Source organism: Schistocerca americana, chromosome 3, assembly GCF_021461395.2.
Source record: "Schistocerca americana isolate TAMUIC-IGC-003095 chromosome 3, iqSchAmer2.1, whole genome shotgun sequence".
Lineage (NCBI taxonomy): Eukaryota > Metazoa > Arthropoda > Insecta > Orthoptera > Acrididae > Schistocerca > Schistocerca americana.
Genome location: NC_060121.1, coordinates 239,567,405 through 239,589,829, shown reverse-complemented (window position 1 = coordinate 239,589,829; position 22,425 = coordinate 239,567,405). Strand labels below are relative to the sequence as shown.

At 39.9% G+C, this 22,425-nt stretch overlaps 1 protein-coding gene across 1 annotated transcript in view; it reads left to right on the top strand.

The window, feature by feature from the left end:
- LOC124605362 (protein fem-1 homolog A) overlaps positions 1-22,425 on the top strand; it is a 61,371-nt gene that overhangs the window by 15,002 nt on the left and 23,944 nt on the right. Inside the window, exon 3 of the mRNA XM_047136990.1 lies at positions 18,464-18,706. Coding sequence (XP_046992946.1) covers positions 18,464-18,706 — 243 coding nt within the window. The remainder of the gene's footprint in view (positions 1-18,463; positions 18,707-22,425) is intronic.

The window sequence follows — 22,425 nt, the reverse complement described above, 5'->3', positions numbered from 1 at the left end:
GCCTGTGTTTTCCTTCCCAAATTTACAATTTCCCTCTACACCATTTATGTCCCTTCGTCTTCTGCTGTCACTAGGGCGGACCTGGCACAGCTTGTTGCCCAGCTTCCTCCACCATTTCTGTTCCTCGGTGACACCAATGCCCCTCACCCTCTTTGGGGCTTGCCTGTTGCCTGCCCGAGAGGTTCTCTTTTGGCAGGTGTTCTTAATCATCATAATCTTGTATGCCTTACCACCGGCGAAGCCACATTTCTTTCTGATTCCACGCACACTTATTCCCACTTAGACCTCTCAATCTATTCTGCCCAGCTCGCTCGACGTCTCGAGTGGTGTGCTCTTTCCAATACTTACCCGAGTGACCACTTCCCTCGTGTGACTCGCCTGTACAGTAATACCCTGCCACAGCAGCCCACTCATTGGAAATTCTGTCTTGCTGACTGGAGGCTATATTCCTCCTTGGCAATCTTTGACGAACGGCCATTTCCCAGCTGTGATGATCAGGTTGAGCACCTCATGGACGTTATTCTCTCGGCTGCCGAATCCTCTATCCCTCGTACTATTACTTCATCCCGTCAGGTCTCAGTCCCTTGGTGAACTGTGGAGTGCGGTACTGCGATTCGTGCCCGACGATGTGCGCTTCGTGTCTTTCACCGTCATCCTACGTTAACGAACTGCATCCGCTACAAGCAACTACGTGTTCAGTGCCATCGCAGTATTAAGGAGAGCAAGAAAGCATGCTGGGTTTCCTTCACCAGCTCGTTCAACAGTTTTGGGTGGCCTGCGCCAGCATTCTGGGATAACTGCCCACTCCCCGATCCCTGGTCTGACTGTGACAGGAAACGTCATAGTCAACCCTGTCAATGTTTCCAATGCTTTGGGCCAGTACTTTGCGAAGGTCTCAAGCTCCACCCACCACCATCCTGCCTTCCATCCTCGGAAACAGGCGGAGGAGGCTCGTGCAATCTCTTTTCTCTCTTTGAATCGAGAGTGCTACAATACTTCTTTTACTATGAGGGAGCTCGAGTGTGCGCTCTCCTCATCCAGGTCTTCTGCTCCTGGGCCTGATACAATCTGTGTCCTCATGCTGCAGAATCTTCCTCCTGCGGGTAAAACACTGCCTCCTCAGTACCTACAACCGTATTTGGACTGACGGTGTATTTCCCACGCTTTGGTGTGAAGCTATTATTGTTCCCCTACCTAGGCCTGGTAAAGATCAATCTCTTCCTTCCAGCTATCATCCAATTTACCTTACTAGCAGTGCTTGTAAGATGATGGAATGCATGATCAATGATCGATTAGTGTGGTGGCAGGAGTCACACCATCTTCTCACTAATGCTCAGTGTGGGTTCCGAAAGCGCCGCTCAGCAGTTTATCATCTCGTCACCCTGTCAACGTACATCATGAATAATTTTCTGCAGAAGCGACAAACAGTTGCCGTATTCTTTGATTTGGGGAAAGCCTTTGACACCTGTTGGCGGACAGGCATTCTATGTACTATACACACATGGGGCCTTCGCGGTCGTCTTCCCACTTTCATCCGGGAATTTTTAACAGACCGAGTTTTCTGGGTATGTGTGGGGTTCCTCATTATCCCACACCTTTTCACAGGAGAACTGGGTGCCTCAGGGCTCCGTACTGAGTGTCCTCCTCTTTGCCATAGCCATCAACCCATTATGGACTGCCTTCCAGCTGGCATTTCCGGCTCTCTTTTCATTGATGATTTTGCTATTTATTGCAGCTCCCAGCGAACATGTCTCCTGTAATGCTGTCTTCAGCATTGTCTGGACCGTCTCTATTTCTGGAGTGTCACAAATGGTCTCCACTTTTCTGCTACCAAATCCGTTTGCATCAACTTCTGGCGGTACAAGGCATTTCTTCTACTGTCCTTGCGACTGGACCAAAATGCTCTCCTGTTCGTGGCTGCAATGAAATTCTTAGGGCTTACGTTCGATAGGAAACTCAATTGGTCTCTCCACGTATCCTACCTGTCTGCACGCTGCACCCAGTGCCTCAGTGTCCTTCGTGCATTGAGTGGTACCTCTTTGGGAGCTGACCGGACCTTCCTCTGCCTTTATCCGCTCCAAGTTGGATTATGGATGCATTGTCTACTCCTCTGCACGGCCATCTATCTTACGCTGTCGAAATACAATACACCATTTGGGGATCCGTCTCACCACTGGTGCCTTTCGTATTAGCCCAATTCTGAGTGTCTACACAGAAGCTGGTGAACTACCACTGTCATACTAGCGCGAAATCCTACTCAGTAGGTATGTGTGTCAGCTCTCTTCCATGCCAAGCCACCCAACCTTTGACCCTTTTTTTGATGGCATTCTTGACCGCCAATACGAGATGTACGTTTCTTCTCTGCGGCCTCTTGGCGTCCACTTTCTTCACCTGCTTTAGCAGCTGCAGTTCACACTTCCTGCCACTTGCCGAATGGGTGAAAGCCCTTCACCACATTGGCTTCAGGCACAGGTTCATTTTGACCTCAGCTCGTTCCCGAAGGAGTCGACTCCCGAGCCGACCTAACACTGCAAGTTTCTCGAACTTCGCTCACAACTTGCCGATAGCATATTTTTGTACACTGATGGTTCCAAGCTCGCCCACATTGTTGGCTGTGCTTTTGTTGTTGGGGGTGATAGGTTTCAATACTGGCTTCCCGACCAGTGCACAGTTTTTACTGCAGAGCTTTTTGCCCTCTTGTGAGGCTGTTCACTACGTCTGGAGGCACCAGCTCACATGCTGTGTGATACACTCTGACTCCCTCAGTGCCCTTCAGAGTCTGAATGATCCAGATGCAGTCCACCCCTTTGTTCGACGGATCCAGGACTGCCTCCATTTGTCCCCGGATGGGGGAGCCCAAGTGATGTTCATGTGGGTTCCTGGCCATGTTGGTGTGCCTGGGAATGACGCTGCTGATGCTGCAGCCAAGGCCGCATCCCATCTCTGTTAGCCTGCCTCTTACTCTGTTCCCTTGCAAGATATTTGTACTTTTGTCTATCGGCATATCATGTCACTTTGGTATAACCATTGGTGCTCCCTTCATGGGAACAAACTCAGAGAAGTCAAACCTCTCCCAACAGCCTGGTCGACTTCCTCCCGGCCCTCTCGCCATGAGGAAGTAATGTTAGCTCGGTTGCGAATAGGGCACTGCTGCTTTAGTCACCGCCACTTGTTGAATGGTAACCCTGCACCCAGCTGTCCATTCTGTAGACAGCCAATAACAGTCAGACATTTCCTGATCCTCTGCACCTATTTTAGCCACTTACATCTCAGGGTCGGGCTGCCGCCCGTCTTGTCGACACTAAGAGAGAGACTCATCTGTAACATCTTGATGTTTTAGATTTGTTTTTTATTCCTTTCTTTATTGGACCTCGAAACGTTTTTTTACTTGCATGGTCCCAGCATTCTATGGTTCTACACTGGCCGCTTATGACCTTAGATGTTTTGGCCCTAACCCCCCTCCCCCCCCCCCCCCAAAAAAAAAAAAAAAAAAAAAAAAAAAAAAAAAAAAAAAAAAAAATCCCTGTATTTCAGGAACCACTGTAGCCATTGACATGAAACTTATACAGGCCATTAAACTGTATGTTCTGAGTCTACTTAATTACACTCCTGGAAATGGAAAAAAGAACACATTGACACCGGTGTGTCAGACCCACCATACTTGCTCCGGACACTGCGAGAGGGCTGTACAAGCAATGATCACACGCACGGCACAGCGGACACACCAGGAACCGCGGTGTTGGCCGTCGAATGGCGCTAGCTGCGCAGCATTTGTGCACCGCCGCCGTCAGTGTCAGCCAGTTTGCCGTGGCATACGGAGCTCCATCGCAGTCTTTAACACAGGTAGCATGCCGCGACAGCGTGGACGTGAACCGTATGTGCAGTTGACGGACTTTGAGCGAGGGCGTATAGTGGGCATGCGGGAGGCCGGGTGGACGTACCGCCGAATTGCTCAACACGTGGGGCGTGAGGTCTCCACAGTACATCGATGTTGTCGCCAGTGGTCGGCGGAAGGTGCACGTGCCCGTCGACCTGGGACCGGACCGCAGCGACGCACGGATGCACGCCAAGACCGTAGGATCCTACGCAGTGCCGTAGGGGACCGCACCGCCACTTCCCAGCAAATTAGGGACACTGTTGCTCCTGGGGTATCGGCGAGGACCATTCGCAACCGTCTCCATGAAGCTGGGCTACGGTCCCGCACACCGTTAGGCCGTCTTCCGCTCACGCCCCAACATCGTGCAGCCCGCCTCCAGTGGTGTCGCGACAGGCGTGAATGGAGGGACGAATGGAGACGTGTCATCTTCAGCGATGAGAGTCGCTTCTGCCTTGGTGCCAATGATGGTCGTATGTGTGTTTGGCGCCGTGCAGGTGAGCGCCACAATCAGGACTGCATACGACCGAGGCACACAGGGCCAACACCCGGCATCATGGTGTGGGGAGCGATCTCCTACACTGGCCGTACACCACTGGTGATTGTCGAGGGGACACTGAATAGTGCACGGTACATCCAAACCGTCATCGAACCCATCGTTCTACCATTCCTAGACCGGCAAGGGAACTTGCTGTTCCAACAGGACAATGCACGTCCGCATGTATCCTGTGCCACCCAACGTGCTGTAGAAGGTGTAAGTCAACTACCCTGGCCAGCAAGATCTCCGGATCTGTCCCCCATTGAGCATGTTTGGGACTGGATGAAGCGTCGTCTCACGCGGTCTGCACGTCCAGCACGAACACTGGTCCAACTGAGGCGCCAGGTGGAAATGGCATGGCAAGCCGTTCCACAGGACTACATCCAGCATCTCTACGATCGTCTCCATGGGAGAATAGCAGCCTGCATTGCTGCGAAAGGTGGATATACACTGTACTAGTGCCGACATTGTGCATGCTCTGTTGCCTGTGTCTATGTGCCTGTGGTTCTGTCAGTGTGATCATGTGATGTATCTGACCCCAGGAATGTGTCAATAAAGTTTCCCCTTCCTGGGACAATGAATTCACGGTGTTCTTATTTCAATTTCCAGGAGTGTACAATAATTGCATTTCAGCCACTGTTTTCAGAAATAAATTTTTTTAACTACATGGTTAAAATTTTGTGTACTTTTTTGTATGTTATCCTAAATAATTTTAATTATACATAACGTTATGTTCTTCTTTTAGTTCAGTAAACTCAGGATATGTATGTTATTACTCCCTGAAAATTTTAATCTTCTACTTGAACTGGTTTCTAAGATTTAGGGAAAAATGCAACAGAAAATGTAAACTTTCAGGAACGACTTCTAAAGTTTCAAAAGACTGTAACTCACATAATATATGCTTAATTTTTTATTTTTAGCCACTCAGAAGCACCCTGCACCATACTGCATATCATCCTCTTGATCTTTTTCCAAGTTTTTTCTTCTTTCTGGACTCCTTAGTGGCCAACTGTGCTGAATACTCTGCTTTATCAATGAGAACCTTGTCCATCTGTTAAAGTTCTCTGATGCAATTTGCTCCAGAATTAATTCCCATTTGCTGTAGCACTTTCACCCTACCAATGTTGCCATCATTAAAAGCAATAACAGCATCACTGACCCCCCACTTTAGTGTCTTCATTCCAACAAAAACATTTTTTGGTGAGCGCGTCCATATAAGATTATTGAACGACTCATTGGGATTTTGAATCTGACCATACAGACACTTGTTCAGTAATTCAGGATTTGCCAGGTCTCTGTTAATAGGTTTTATGATATCTGTGACTGCTGCTGGGGTGCAATGTTTATGGCTGTATGAACTGTTTGAATACAGGGCATTGCAGTAATTGCATCGTGAATAAGGTCCAGGAGGGCAAAGGTGGTGTACTGGTTTTTCATCAGTTGACAGTCTGGGGAAGAAGGTAGCCCATACTACCTGCTTAATTTTCAACAAATTCTCAGTATTATTTCTAATGGGCATCCCATAAGACTGCTGTAGTTCATCAATCATTTGGTCTGTCAGCCTGCCTCTTATGATTTTACCATCAGAAAGTTTCTTGTCTATCAAACTTTGTTTCAACTTCCTCAACCTGGCACCCATCCTTTTCTGGACATGACCAATACATTCCAGTTTTGTGATAATCTTCTCACCATAAGGCTGAGCGGCTACTACAATGTTATATGCTTTTGAGTCTCCTTTACCTAAGAACTTAGTGTAACACACTCCCCTTTCGTTCACAGATCGACTAAAATTTCAGTAACTGCAGAGGCCTCCATACCTGATTTACTCTTATAACAATCTTTGGCTAAAATCTGGAAATCTGTTACCTTTCCAGTACCCACACTGGTCACCATAGCAACAGAATTCTTAGAACTATAGCTGCGCTTCTGCCTAGTGCCATCAAAAGCTACTGGTGTGTCAGTTATACCATCATTTATTTCAACAGCTTCATTTGCAGCACTCTTTATTGACTCACATGCAACAGATTCCACAGCAGCTCCAATAAATCCTGCATACTTGTTGATTTTACAAGGCGGGCATGTCATATTCATCATGGCACACATTGTTTCTGCTGCAGTGTGTCCTTTGCCAATAGCTCTCAATCCATAAACCCACCTAATATTTACTTCAAAATAATTATCTTTACACTTACCGGAATTCCAAAATGAATGAGTATATTTACAACTGGCACAATTAATAATAAGTTTCCTGGCTAGTCCATTTGATACCTTACTGTCTTCATGTAAACTAACTGGCCCTCCACCTATTTTACAACACACTCATTCACTTAACACTCTTGTTAGGATGTGTAAATCTATCAGAATATAACCTAACCTGTGATTTACATCACTTTCATTTTGAGAAAACTGTGTATCACAATGTTTTATTTTAATCTTCGAAGTGCTAATGGGTGTTTCTCTAGATACTGACGAGTTTGCCTGTATTTCATTGTCTGTTGAACACAATGTTACCCTTTATTTGAAAATCTATCACCATGAAACCCATGTTTCTTAAAAACACTTCATTTTGGTGTCATACTTTACTTTTTGAGAGATTTACCAATCTATTCCGAACTTTTCATCAGAAAACATCTGCACTTCGACATACAACGTGTTGACAGCTACCAATACAAACACGTAATTTAACCTTTATAACACAGCAATCGACATTCTTCTATATAAAAATACCTATTTTATTAGATAGTGAAGTAATGCATGCAAAAAATTTAACATTTTCAACCGGTATAGATTATATTTAAGAAAGATAAAATAAAAATCTTCCTATGTGTCGAAAAATTGCAAATTTTATAATGATAGAAAATTATGAAAACATGAAAAAAAAAAATTTCCCTTTCTAACTACCCGTAAGGGTAGAAAAGCAAAAGCAGAAATGCTTAACTTCATTTTCAAATGCTTCTTTACAAGGGAAATCCCAGGAAAACAGTCCCAGTTTAATCCTCATACCTTTGAAAAGATAAGTGAAGTAGATATTAGTGTCAGTGGCATTGAGAAATGGCTGAAATCGTTAAAACTGAACAAAGTTCTAGAGCCCAGTGGAATCTCTGTCAGATTCCATACTGAATTTACAGCTGAATTAGCCCCTCTTTTTAAATATAATCTATCGTAAATCCATCAAACAAAATACCATACTCAGTAATTGGAAGAAAGCACAGGTCATATTTGTTTACAAGCAAGGTTGTAGAAGTGATCACCAAAACTAGCGCCCCCTATTCCTGACATCAATTTTTTGTAGAATCATGGGACATATCCTGAGTTCAAACATAATGAGATACCTTGAACAAAATGACCCACTCCATGCCAACCAACGTGAGATTGCAAAAAAAAAAAAATGCAAAACCCATTAAGCACTTTTCTCACAAAACATTCAAGTTTTGGGTGAAGCCAGCCAGGTAGACGCAGTATTTCTCAAATATCTGAAGAACATTTGACTCATTACCAATCTGCACTTTTGATAATAAATATGATCATACGTGATATGAAGCGAAATTTGTGAGGACTATTTGGTAGGGAGGACGAAGCACATTACCTTGGATGGAGAGTTGTCATCAGATGTAGAAGAAACGGTACCCTTGCTGTTTATGCTTTATATTAACGACCTTGCAGACAATATTAATAGTAACTTTAGACTTTTTTGCAGCTGATGCAGTTACATGTGATGAGTTAATGTGTGAAAGAAGCCACATAAATTTTTAGTTACATCTCAATAAGATTTCAAAATGGTGCAAAGATTGGCAACTTGCTTTAAACATTCAGGAATGTAAAATTGTGCATTTTACGAAATGAAATGGGGGGGGGGGGGGACAAAAAAAAATGTAGTATCCTGTGACTATAATATCAATTAGTCCCAGTTAGGATCAGTCAACTTGTACAAATAGCTGGGTGTAACACTTCGTAGGGAAATGAAATGAAATGATCACATAGTCCCAATCGTGGGTGAAGCAGGTGGTAGAATACTGGGGAAATGCAGTCAGTCTGTAAAAGAGATTGCTTACAAATAACTCGTGTGACACATTTTAGAATATTTCTCAAATGTGTGGAACCTGTATCATATACAACTAACAGGGGTTATGGAACATATACAGAGAAGGGCAGCATGAATGGTCACAGGTTTGTTTGATTCATGGGATAGGGTCACAGAGATGCTGAAGAAAGAGAACTGGCAAATTCTTGAAGATAGATGTAAACTGTCTTTAGAAAGCCTATTTACAAAATTTCAAGAACCAGCTTTAAATGAAAACTGTGGGAATATACTACAACCCATACATTTTGCTCACAAAGGGATTGTGAGGACAAGATTAGATTAATTACAGCACACACAGAGGCATTTAAACGATCATTCTTCCCATGCTCCACATGTGAATGGAACGAGAAGAAACCTTAATAACTGGTATGATGGGATGTAGTCTCCGATGTGCACTTCACAGTGGTTTGCAGAGTATAGATGTCTCAGATATAGATGAAGTGTGAGATACCCCACCCTGTTGAATGCTTGATTATGATGTTAAGAAGATGTCTTCTTTCATAATATATTCCTTCTCAATGCAATCTTGATCATGTGTTTTGGAGTGGCATGAAGCTGCACTTGAAATTTTTATCCGTGCTTGGGGAAAAATGTAAATGGTAATTTCACTCTGGGTCGAGTTTATTAAACTTTGCAGGATCGTTTTTCTGATTTAGAGAGGAGGAGAGGTACAAACTGTAGCTTATATTGTGTCACTTTTAAGTCCCTAGCTGTATAATGTTACGTGAAAGAACGCAGCATTGAGTTAGCAAAATTCTGCCTATCAACAACATTGTTTAAATGTGCTGTAGCAAAATGATTAACTCCTAATATTCAAATGCTGTTTATCATAAATATTTAGTCACTGTAACTTGATTAAACAGTGATTTATACCTTTAATTAGTTTTGAAAGTCCCTTCTTATTTGCTGCAACTCTTAAAATCTTGTGAAATGAATGATAAAGTTCTTGTACGTAACTTACAAGAGGTCAATAACTAGTCTCTATGTAGATCAAAATTGACCCCAAAACACTTTTTGATAATTAAGCTTGTCAGTTATTTATCATAGGCCCTTTCAAAAATTCTGACCTACCACTTGTTTCCTTTCTGAAATTAATGAAATCACTGTTATTTTGGCACTTTCCATCAACACAGCCCCAGACTCAAATTCATGAAAAAAATCAATCTGCTTCAACTTTGTGAACTGCATGGTATGAAAATTTTCAGAAAACACAATTTAATTATAAGAAATATGTTCAGCAATTTTAGTAGGCCTGTGTTTCACGATACATCTCAATAATGTATTTCAACTTGAAGTTGCTGCAAACACTTCAGCAAAGTCAGTGTTCAGAAAAATAATTCTTCACTACCTTAGTCAAATAAAGGCTTCAGTAACAACAGAATTTTGACAATGAACTAAGTGTTTTATTTATCATAAAAGAATATACACTCATAAATGTTAACATCTGTACAGTTTGGAAGTACAAAATTTTACAATGTTTTTTGTGATAAAATTCTTTAACAATAAATTCATAGAATTTTAACAGCGGTGGACGATGTTCTCATCGCTAACAACCATCAGCTCTATCAGGTGAAGTGCGCTGCACCATCAGACACTGATTCAGGGGAAACACTGCTGAAACGCCTTGTCAGAAACTTCTAAACTGATTACAAAAATTATTCACATAAATGGGGCTTATCTGAGTTTGCTTAAGCATAGAAGGAAGAACAGTGTGCATCCAAATCGGTGCACTAAAAGTTGGTAGTGTTCTTGTCAGTTCAACTACCCTGGCAACACTTGTGACCCCACAGCTGCAGTTTTTGTTCCAGCAGTATGTCTCTCTTATTTTCAAAACTTCCAGAAGCTCTCATGCCTGCCTTGTTGGACTAGCACTCCTCAAGGAAAGGATAACACCAATAGCTTAGTCAGTAAGGGCATCACAAAAGGCAAGTTCTGGCTTAGTCCTGCTTCGGAGTATAGTTTTAGTATGTCAAGAAATTACAGAACAGCATCACTCCACCGAAAGGTGCTGGATTCATTTTGCAAGTGGTATGTTGGATGCCTACAACAGTGACAAGATGATTTGCAAATGCAGGCGTATGATGTGCAGCATTTCTGTTCAACACACCTTGGATTGAGAGATATGAGCTGCAGCATTGAAACTTAGAGATCCTTCCTTAAGGAAGTTCTGGCAACAGCTAAAATATGTGAAGGCTCCGTATCTATAGAGCAAAATGTACAGCACAAAATGCATATTATAAAATATGCCACAACAGCTTTCTGCTTGGTTTCTATTCACTGTGTCAACATTGGTAGAAGGTAAATTTAGTCCACAGCATCATAATAGGACACACATGAAAACAACTTGTAAATCACATCATTCTTCCCATGTGTTGTCAGAATCCCCTGATTCTAATTCACCATTATATGCTCTGTCAATACTATTATTTGCCTGGATTACTGTAATCACAGGCTCAGCATAACTACCACCATAAGTGATCTGAATGGATATGTGAGTATAATTTTGACCACACCCACAATGATTGCCAAAGAGCAATGTGTAAATACTCTTAGTCTAATGTGTGTTGTGTTTGAGGTGGCTGTGATCCCATTCATGTTGCTCAGTACTTTGCAAACTAATAAATGTGAGCTTTCATTCACATGGTCACAAGTGTCTTCATATCTTTTGTAAATTAAGGTACATTTGTACACCTAATATTGCAGAAAAAATTGAAGATCTGCAGAACATATTACTAAATTGTATTGGTGAGTCAATTCATTCTAAAGGATAGTTTACAGTGGAGACAGTGCACGTGAAAATGACACATTGTTTAAGACCTTTAGTCACTTCTAACACTAATAATATTTGTTGTTGAAATGTATGGTTGTAGCTCTGTCGTAAGTTGCATACAGAAGTATCCTTTTTTATTTCTTGATGGTGACTAGTTTTCAAACCACTCGTATCAGAAGTGTTAAATAAAGACAAAAACTGCCCCTATAGTAATGACTGAAGTAGCACTATGGCTGACTCTACACCTGCAGTATGTTACATGTCCATAAATAATATTTGTGGTCTTCATGCTTTTATTGTGCTTGGATTCTCAATTCAAGAAGATGTGGATTTGGCATTAGATGCCATACTCATCTATTCTTGGTAAGTTTTTTGTTGGAAATTTTCATATTTATTTGCACTGAAGTTGTGTCTGGCCTGTTCATTTGCAGCATATATTTATTTACTTCCCTCAATGAACCCACCATTTTTTATGCTTTCCCAGCCTGTCATATGCCCACGTACAAGGTTAAGACTGAACAGGATGAATTAGTAAATAACTGAGCTGAACAAAGCCAAAATTAGCCTTAGCAGAGCCATGAATTAAACGTTCGGTGAATTCAAAAGTAAAAGTCTATCTACTAATTAGACAGAAATCTTAAGAAGTTTTATGAGTAAATGAATCAAAGCCATCAGTCCAGATACTTTGTGACTATAATGGTATCAAAACAGATGGTGACACAGATAAATCTGAAATACTACAAATATTCTTCCAAAACTTTTTCTCTGAGAAGATCATACTCTGGTTCCTCCTGTAAATCATCGCATGAATGTCAAAATGACAGATTTGAAATAGGCGACCACAGAATAGAAGAACAACTGAAATTCCTCAACGGAGGAAAGACAACTAGATATGTGATACCAATACAATTTTATGTAGAGTATGCAAAAGATCTGGCTCCTCTTTTAGCAGTGATGTGCTATAGGTTTGTGGAGGAGCAAAGCATTCCTAATGATTGGGAGAAATACAATAAAACAGTTTCCTGCTTCTGTCACTTGGCCAGGCTGGTGTGGCCGAGCAGTTCTAGGCGCTACAGTCTGGAACCGCGCGACCACTATGGTCGTAGGTTCAAATCCTGCCTTGGGCATGGATGTGTGTGACGTCCTTAGGTTGGTTAGGTTTAAGTAGTTCTAAGTTCTAGGGGACTAATGACCTCAGAAGTTAAGTCCCATAGTGCTCAGAGCCATTTTAACCTTCTGTCACTTGTTTATTTTGCCACTACGCATTTTATAATTCACACCTCTACCTTTAGTGCAGAGTTGTTTAGTTAAACAGCTGGTGTTAGTGAAGAGAGGTTCTTGCAAAACAAATTTCCCATAGTGTACTGCAAACAGTTAGATTTAAATGTAATCTATGCTAGTAAAATTGTTTTCCAGTCTATCATACAATATTTAAGGTTTATCATAAGCTGATGGGTTATAACATCCATCCAGCAATACGCAGAGGTAATTGATAAGTCACCGCAGCCTTTAACTGAGAGAGAGATTATAATTTTGAGTAAAGTGAACAGTTACGTATACTGTAATCTTAATGTTGTAGAAGTTGCTTATCAGTGTAAGTAACTGTAGGAAAAGGAAGAAAGATTTGTTGTTCTCTGCTTGTGAGCTGCTTTCAGCAGATAAAGTTGGCACTGAAATCAGCACTGTGTCTTACCACATATACCTATGGGAAACATTGATTTTAACAACATGTGCATCTCAATATATGTGCGTCTACCTCTGCATACGTAGTCTGACAAACCACCGTACTGCGTTTGGCAGAAGGTACCTTGTACAACTATTAGTCATTTCCTCGAGTCCTGTTCCACTTGAAAATAGAGCAAGGGGAAAACTACTGTCTAAAAGCCTCCGTATGAGCCCTAATTCCTCAAATCGTATCTTCTTGGTCCTTATGTAAAATATATGTTTGCAGCAGCAGTACAATTGTTCTGCAGTCAGTACTTCAAATACTGGCTCTCTAAATTTGCACAATAGTGCTTTATGGAAAGAGCATTATTTTCCCTCCATGGATTCCCATTTGAGTTCACGAAGCGTCTCCATAACACTTGCATGCAGATTGAACCTACCAGTAACAAGTCTAGCCTCTGAATTGCTTTGATGTCTTCCTTTAATCTGGCGTGGAGGGGATCCCAAACACTTGAACAGTACTGAAAAAAATGTTACATTTGCATTCTGTACACCATCTCCTTTATGGATGAGCTACACTTCCCCAAAATTCTCTGAATAAAATGAAGTGAAGCATTCGCCTTCCTTACTACCAACCTACATGCTCATTCCAATTTATATTACTTTGCATTTTTACACTTAGATATTTAATTGAAGAAAATGTGTCAAGCTGCACCCTATTAATGCTATGTTACAGGACTGCATTTCCTGAAGAAGCTGCCATTCATCATACCAACTAGAAATCTTGTCAAGGTCACCCTATATATTCCAACAGTCACACAACAGCAACAGCTTCCTGTACAACAGCAACAGCTTCCTGTATGCTTCAGAGTTATCAGCAAACAGCCATAAATTACTGCTCACACTGTCTGTCAGGTCATTCATTAATTAGACAGTAAAAGTGGTCATATCACCCTTCCTTGGACACTCCTGATGATACCCTTGTTTCTGATGAACACTCACCAGTGAGGACCACATACTAGATTCCATTATTTAAAAAGTCTTCAAACCCCTCACATATCTGGAAATATAAGCTGTATGCTCAGACCTTCATCAACAATTTGCCTTGGGACACCATGTCAAATGCTTTACGGAAATCTAGGACTATGGAATGTGCCTCCATTAATGGTTTATAGAATATCATGTGAAAAATGGCAGGCGGAGTTTCACATGAGCAAAGCTTCCGAAATCCATGCTGATTTGTGGACCGAAGCTCTTCTGTCTCAAGGAAATTTCTGATATTTGCACTCAGAATGAGTTAGAGTTTTTGCAGCTGAACCATGTTAAGGATATAGGTCTGTAGTTATGTGGGTCAGTTCTTTTATTTTCCTTAATACATAGGAGTCACCTGTGCTTTTTTCCATTCACGTGGGACTTTTCGCGGGGCGAGATATTCACGGTAAATGCAGGCTAAGTAAGGGGCCAGTGGTGCAGAGTACACTCTGTAAACCAAATTGGGATTCCATCTGGACCTGGCGACTAATTGTGTTCGACCCTTTCTGTTGCTTCTCTGCACCACAGGTGTGAATTTCAGTGTCCTCCTTGTCAGAGTCTGTATGACAATCCTGCCCTTCCTCATGGTTTTGTAACCATTGTCACTGTGATGATGTCAATATCACTAATCACTCTTTCTATACAAATAACTTTGATAAGGTCAGGCATGATTGTTGTTACAAGGTCTAAAATATTTCCATTGTGTGTGGGTTGCGTAACTAGTTGTCCAAGGCAGTTTTGAGGAAACTTGTTGAGAAATACTTCACAAGACTATCTGTTCATACTACCTGCAGTGAATCCATAGATTTTCCAGTCTATACTTGATAGATAAAAAATCACCTCCAACCAATATGCCATGATCTGGGTATTTCTGCAATACTGGCAGTAGACTTCCGGTGAATGGCTCTTAAGACTGTGACAGTGGAACCTAGTGATTGGTAAAAACATCCAACAATTAACTTGATTTCACCTAGACCTGTTATGCGTGTCCATATAACTTCACTACGATGAACACCCACCCTCATAAGGCATGTAATCTGTCTTTCTGATATAAATTCCATGAATCACTAAATATCTCAGAGCTTTCTACTTCGGTTTTCAGGCCAGCTCTCGGTGCCAAGAATAATTTAAGCATGAAAACTTCCTGGAGGGCAGTAAACTTGAAAACTTTGTTATGAGTACTTTGTTAATTTACTACTACAATTTTGACAATTGAAGTGTGTCTTCTGTACACGTGATGTGATTTCGCTCTCTGTAAATCAACTGGCAAGTGTTCAGCAGAGGACCTCATACTATTGCCTAGCCTTTTTTTTTTAAAAAAAAAAAAAAAAAAAAAAAAAAGTGTACTCCTCAAGAACTCCACTACCAGAGTATCTGCTTCCTTTATGTAGTGCACTCCTGACATACCAACAAGAATCCTACCTACTATCTGTACCGTACAGTGCTGGTCCAGAAATCTGCAACCATGACCATCACATAATTGATGGAGTGTCTGGTTGAGACACTCTGCTAGATTCCAAACCAAAGGGTAGAGGACTACAAATTGTGAGCTGTGCTTGAAACCTGTGAGTGATGCCTCAAGTCTTCACCACTTCTGCCAGACGCCCATAGTAACTGAGAATATCCTTAGAATCCAAGTGACAGGCATCTTTGGTGCCACCAAGAGCGACAGCTTGCGCGCTACTGTACCCTGCAACATCAATAGCTGCAGACAGGACCTCCTCCACATCTATGATGAGGCCCCCTGGAAGATGTGTTTTCATTGGAATTCTTTGCAGCCCTAAATGCTGTGTTCCCTAGGGGTTCCATAATGTGCCTAACATTGGAGCTCCATATAATTAGTTAACCCCTCCCCCCTTGTGCCTGCTCAAATCCTTCTGGAGTGTGAATGGTAGAGGCCAGATGACCAAACCTCCATGTTGATTATCTGCCTTAAGTGATGCAACTGCCTAATAAGGACCACGTACCCTGCAGGATATCACTAGAGCTTGAGAGCCACATCATGCTGATGCACTCACAGTCACTTGTTTACTTGATTCACTTGTAACTGCTTGTGTATCTGTTAATGCTGATTTGGAACATGCTTTCTTTTTTGAGATTGCTTACCTATGCCAATATGGCTACAAATATGAATTCATTGCTTTTGTGGCGAATGTCACGATAGCTACATTACATGTCTACATCTTATCCACCATCATGGACTTTGTGGTTTCTTTATCCAAGAAGTATCATTTGGACTGTAACAGATCTCCTACAAAAAAAGGGAAATGGAGTGGAGGAGAGATGAAAGAGAGAGCATGTTGTAGACTAAGGTGTGCTTTTTTGTTTTACAAAATCAGAAATATAACGGTCAGGTTGCTAAGGTTAGGATATACAGAGATCACCCAACCATCGGCAGCTGCAGATTATCAGATTTACGGATAATCCATGCACATGTTTGCCATTTTTAAATTATATAAAATGAAGCCCAAAATATTATGGTATAATTAGAAGAATATTTTCATTTGGAATACAGTACTAATGCATGTGATTCATGTTTTATCATCTGAAGGCAATTGAAGTCGCAATCCCACCATGGTCTGTCCCTGAAATATTTTTTCCATTATTTTCCATTTGTGACGTCTGGTAAATGGGAACATGTCTGCAGCTAATTTCCATTCTATATATTTGCCTAATCTTTTCCCTAGGAGCTGAAGGTCAATAACTTCCAGTTCGTGGTTTCAAACAAGTTACATGAAAGTAATACAATGTGCCTTAAATTTTTATGAGTAACGGGTTTTGTTACTAGCGCAGGGTAGCAGTTTCTGACAAAATAATGTACTTTGGATTATCCATGTTTTTTTGTTATCCATGCAGACTCGAGTGTTTGTTAAATCTGATAGATGAAAGTTTGCTATATATTGTTTAGCAACAATCTTTCAGTGACATACGGCTATACCTTGTTTTCAATTTAGTGTGGGCTCTAAAGACCAAATCAATGTGTAGCAGAAATGTCTCATCATCATCATCATCATCATCATCATCATCCATCATTATGATACTTCATCTGTTTCTCATGCTGGGTAGCTCCATTCTCTAATTTTCACTGATAATAGATTTTCATTTTTGTAGCATTTTTATGGCTTCTGCAATCATTACGGTAACTTACATTGGCCAGGAGACTGAGAAAAGGAAGTACTTTGGTGTGCCTCTGTTATCCGAGTGTATTGTACCAGCATTTTACAAATGTGGTCTGATAAAAAATTATTTGTGTATTGAGTGTTTGAGACAGAAAAGAAATCCTTTGTTAGATTAATATTAATTTTCAAGCTGTTCTGTATCCTTAAACAACTTGTAGTGAGTTGCCAATTGTTGCTCCAAGACGTGAGATTCATTTTCCCCATTCAGACATCAGGACAGCCTATGTATTGTAATTTTTAATGATTGGCAGTCTAACCATGAAAATGAAGCAGTGGAAAATCCAGGTTGAAATATCAACAGTATTAGTGAAAGCGTAGACTGCTACTCACTGTAAAGATGACATGTCACCGTGAAGATGACATGTTGAGTTGCAGGCAGCAGAACGAAAAGATTGTTACACATTTAGCTTTCAGCCAATGTCTTCCTCAGTCCGAGCTGCCAGAGATAGCAGTCACGTGTGCATGAGGTGTGCTTGCTTGTGTGAATGTGTGTGTATTTTCCTTTCTGAAGAAGGCATTGGCCAAAAGCAGAATGTGTAACAATCTTTTTGTTGTGCATGTCTAACAACTCAACATGTCATCTTTACTGTGAGTAGCAATTTATCCTTTTCCTAATATCGTTAAACATGAAAAGACATCCTTTTCCTAATATCGTTAAACATGAAAAGACATCCTTTTCCTAATATTGTTAAACATGAAAATGACCTCCTTTTCCTTATATTGTTAAACATGAAAATGACATCCTTTTCCTAATATTGTTAAACATGAAAATCACATAATTTCTGTTTGTACACATTCACAGGGTACTGTAAAACCTATGTCTAAGATAGCGGTGGTAACACTGCTGACAAAAGCAGCATAACTGTGCGACGACAGAAAAAGAAAAACATGCATATTAATTTTTAGTGCACTAGTGTTTTCCTCTATTCAGTTTTTGTTCAGTGTAAGTGAACAGAGGGTGACTGGAAATGTAGCAATTTGGAAGGAAAAGAAAGAGGTTAGTGTCAGCATCAGTTACTACAGGTTCATTCACCCAGCTTTGAGTTTTGCAATACACTGTTTAAGTGCACAGTCTTCTCCTGTAATCCGTATTGTTATTAATATACTATTTGTACTATCAAATTTTATACCTGTCAGTTGTAAAATAGTTTCAGAATACACGTTGCATCATCTTGTCAGTGAGTTGGATTTGATTATTTTCTCTTTATACCCATTCCCCAAATGATGAGATGGGAACTGAATCCACTTATTGAAATACTATCTTCCAACAACTTGTAAAACATTACAAGTAATTGAAGAGAACCATGACATTTATTTGTTTTAGGTGCGACCAATTCAAAAACGGCAACAAGAAAGTTTTGACCGAATACTAAAATGCATCACTCACCTGATTTATCTGCTTGTGGAAACTGCACGTTCACCTGATGAGCGCAAACATGTTGCTCATATGGTGGAGGAATTAATTCAGTCAAATCCCCGATCAGCTTCAACTGGTGACACATTGCTTCACTTGTGTGTTTCAAGGCTGAATACAATAAAAAGTTCCTATTTTCAAGATGACAACCAGGTAAGATGTTTTTACACACACACTTGCTAAATATAAGAGTTTGAAAGTTATTGGGGAAATAAAATCTCCTGAAGATGAATGTTGTCTGTGCTTTTATTTCATGTGGTCACTGTAAGTACTGTAGATTTACTTTATACTTTGTTTTTTTCATATTAAGGAGATGAAAATGATTAATTATTTTCCTTTGGTAAGCTGTGATCTCCAGGATTGTGCAGATAATTAGGTCTCTGTTTGAATCGACCTTTATTTCCCTTAAGGGATTTCTGTGTAGATTACTGCTTCTCTTAGAAACTCACCCATTATTTTTTGTTGATCACTGAGTAACATTAAAACCCAACGCAGTAATAAAAGTTGAGAATTCAATCCTTCTGAGCAAAGGCCTACAAAAATTAGACAAACTATTAATTAGTTAGTTCCACATTACGTAGACCATTGATTTGAATTTTTTATAGAATGGTGTAGAAAAGGTCGACTGTGGACCTCAGATGTATACGGTGGTGAGGGACAAGTTGGTTCTTTTGAGAAATTGTGCAAAAAAGTTTCAATAAAATCTTGTAAGTAAGATATTTCAAGTACAAGAAATGGGATTTTTTTTCCCATTCAATAAGTCACAGTTTTCAAATGTGTCTACAGTAACAGCATTCTTTTGAAATTGTAAATTCTACCCAAAATTTGCTTGCTGGGTAAATTAACAGAGCTTTACTCTGAAACCTCTCAAAATATAAATGTAAAAGGTTCATATTGTTTCAGTTTTTGATACTAAGATTCACATTAACAATTTTTGCATTAACAAAGTATAATAACCCCAAAAATTAATGTATGATTCAGCACAAGCACAATACAAAATTAATTGAAACAAGCACCTTACTACAGCGTGCAAACAATTTTGAGGATGAGATTTTCACTCTGCAGCAGAGTTGCGCTGATATGAAACTCCCTGGCAGATTAAAACTGTGTGCCGGACCGAGTCTCGCAGTTTTAATCTGCCAGGAAGTTTCAATTTTGAGGATGGTCCATAACACTTCTAGCATCACTTGGTCACATAAATTCATGTAAACTATGGTAAAGGACACAATATTTTTTTACATCCTTACACAAATTTCTTAGCTGATTTTCAAGAACTTTTGAAGTGCATTTCTGTTCAGAAATGTAGTCACAGTTTTTTTTCTGAGGCATAGTTGACCAAATCATATTTGGATTCATACCTAAAAAGCCTTTTTCTGTTTGTAACACTGCATGCATTACTACTACTGGCAGCCATGTTTTTGGCACTTAATCACTATTTGCATGCATATATCGTGACAACGTTGCTGTTAGTGAGAAACTGAAACTTGAGATAGAGGTTTCTTATTTCTGATCGACTGTCCCTTACCACTGTATACAGAGAAGGTCTTGAATTTACAAGCTACTTATACATGATTTGCTTACATGTATGGGTGTACGCTGGCCATTCACTGATTACTAGATAGTGCAGTATCTTAAATGTAATAAAAGTGGACATATTAGTCTTTGACATTGCTCGTATTTCTTGTGGAACATATTTAAACAACAAAATTAAACACCTTTGTCTCCTAAACTACACTTGATAATAGATTTTAATTAAAAATTTGCATATAAACAGATGATTCATACAGAAGAAACATTTTCCATTTATATTTAAAATATTCTTTTCTATATGTCAGACATTTTTTTTTGTTATTGGGAAGATTATTATGGCTAAATGTTTTAACACCTTTTTGAGACACTGAGAGCTTTAGTGGTGAGTAATAATCACTTGTTTCTTGTAGCTCAGTAGGTGTTTTCATTATGTATATACACATTTAAAGGTCTCATTATCATCTGTCCAAAATTACTTTAGGATTTACACTTTGGCAGGAGCACATGGAAGTGTGGAACACAGTTGCCACGTCCCACACGGATACATGTGTAATTTTACATTTCAGTCAGCTCACTCAAACAGGCAGATTATTCTTTTTATAAATATGGAAACAGCATCAATGTGTTACTTTAATCACGGCAGTATATTATTAAGACGATATACCAACAGTTTACAAACATGCATTTTCTAATGACATACCAAATTTTTGCCGTGTGATAAACTTTTTTGTTGTTGAAGTATTTTAAGAATACATCATATTTTCATATGTTTGTCGAGATCTCTAATGCAAGATTAAGTGTATTTATCATGGCGGGGAAACATATCGTAAATAGTGATGCAAGACAGCCAGAGTTACCCTCGGTGACCGGTTTTGGGATATACCCAGTCTCAACCCAACCTATGTATAAAAGTTAAAATTACAATACATACAAACACATGTTTACAGTAAATACAAGTGCAAAGCATAAATGGATAGCATATCACAGCCAGTACATACCAATGTTTGCCAAGAAAAATGTCTGTCCAAAATAGCAGTAAATAAAATGGGTACATGTGTGTATTGTCCCAACTAATTTTCATGAAAGAATGATAGTAGTCAAGTTAGAGGCTACTAGGAAACCTAGAAGAGGTGGTGCCCTCTTCAGGTCATGAGTGTTTTCTTTCAGGGAAGGTTGTTTCTGTAGCAGTATAAAAATGATTACATATGTGGCACATATGAATGGTTTATAAGAAAACTTATCTACAAAAATGAAATACAATTTAATACTAAGGGTAAGACTTACGTGGAATAAGGCATGAAAATATCAATACTTCTTCATAGAATTACAATTCAGCATTGCTGCATTGTAGCCTACATAGCATTGCCATTTCATAACACAGTTGTGGCAGAGATACTAAACATGAGCATAAATTGGAAACAAATATTTAAAAACAAATTCAAAAAACATTGCATTAAAAAATATCCACAAGCCTAGTCATTTTTACATGTTTTGAAATAAAAAGTGGTCCAGTATATGCCGTACATAGAGAGAGAGAGACAAAATAGTATCACATGTAGAAGTAATTAAATAAAATAAACTGTAATTATATAAGCAGTAGCATCTGAGCAATCAGTACAGATAACCTGGAAAGGACCAATGTATGGCAGAAGGGGGATAGGGAGGGGGTCTAAGGGAAAGGGAAGGAGGAAGGGGGGGTGGAGAAAACCAGTAGGTTAAGAGCTGAGTAGATAAATTGGGTGGATCAGGTTCGAGAGGGGCAGGAAGAACCCAAGAGTGGGGGAGGGTGAGGTGAGGGAGGGGAGGGGCCATTGTAGATGGCTAGGGGGATCAAGATTAAGGACTCCAGGAAAGTAAGCTGTAATGCTTATTTTCAGGAGTGCAAAACAATGACATGCATAAAAATAAGCTCTGCATTGCACTACATAATCTCCATAATTATACATAAAATTATTTTTGGAAGAAAAAAATGATAAAACATAGCGGCTGGGATTTAACTCTTATCAAGCACAGGCTACTCTCAAGGCACATGGGACACACATTCCAAACCATACTTTGAATGCCCACAATGCACGCAAATCTTTTAGAAAAGGTATAGCATTATCAAAAGTAGACTTTGCAAGAGGCACTCGTAGCTATGTAATTAGTGATTAAAGTAAATAACAAAATTATAAATAAGGAAAGACGAGAGGGAGGTGGAAGCTAAAGTGCAAAGGATGAATATCATAGTCAGTTAGGATAGATAAGTGTTTAAAAAAATACAGGATGTGTAAATGAGCATTAATTAAAACGCAAATACAACAAATACATTAAATTGAATAAAATAGCACATTACAGTAACT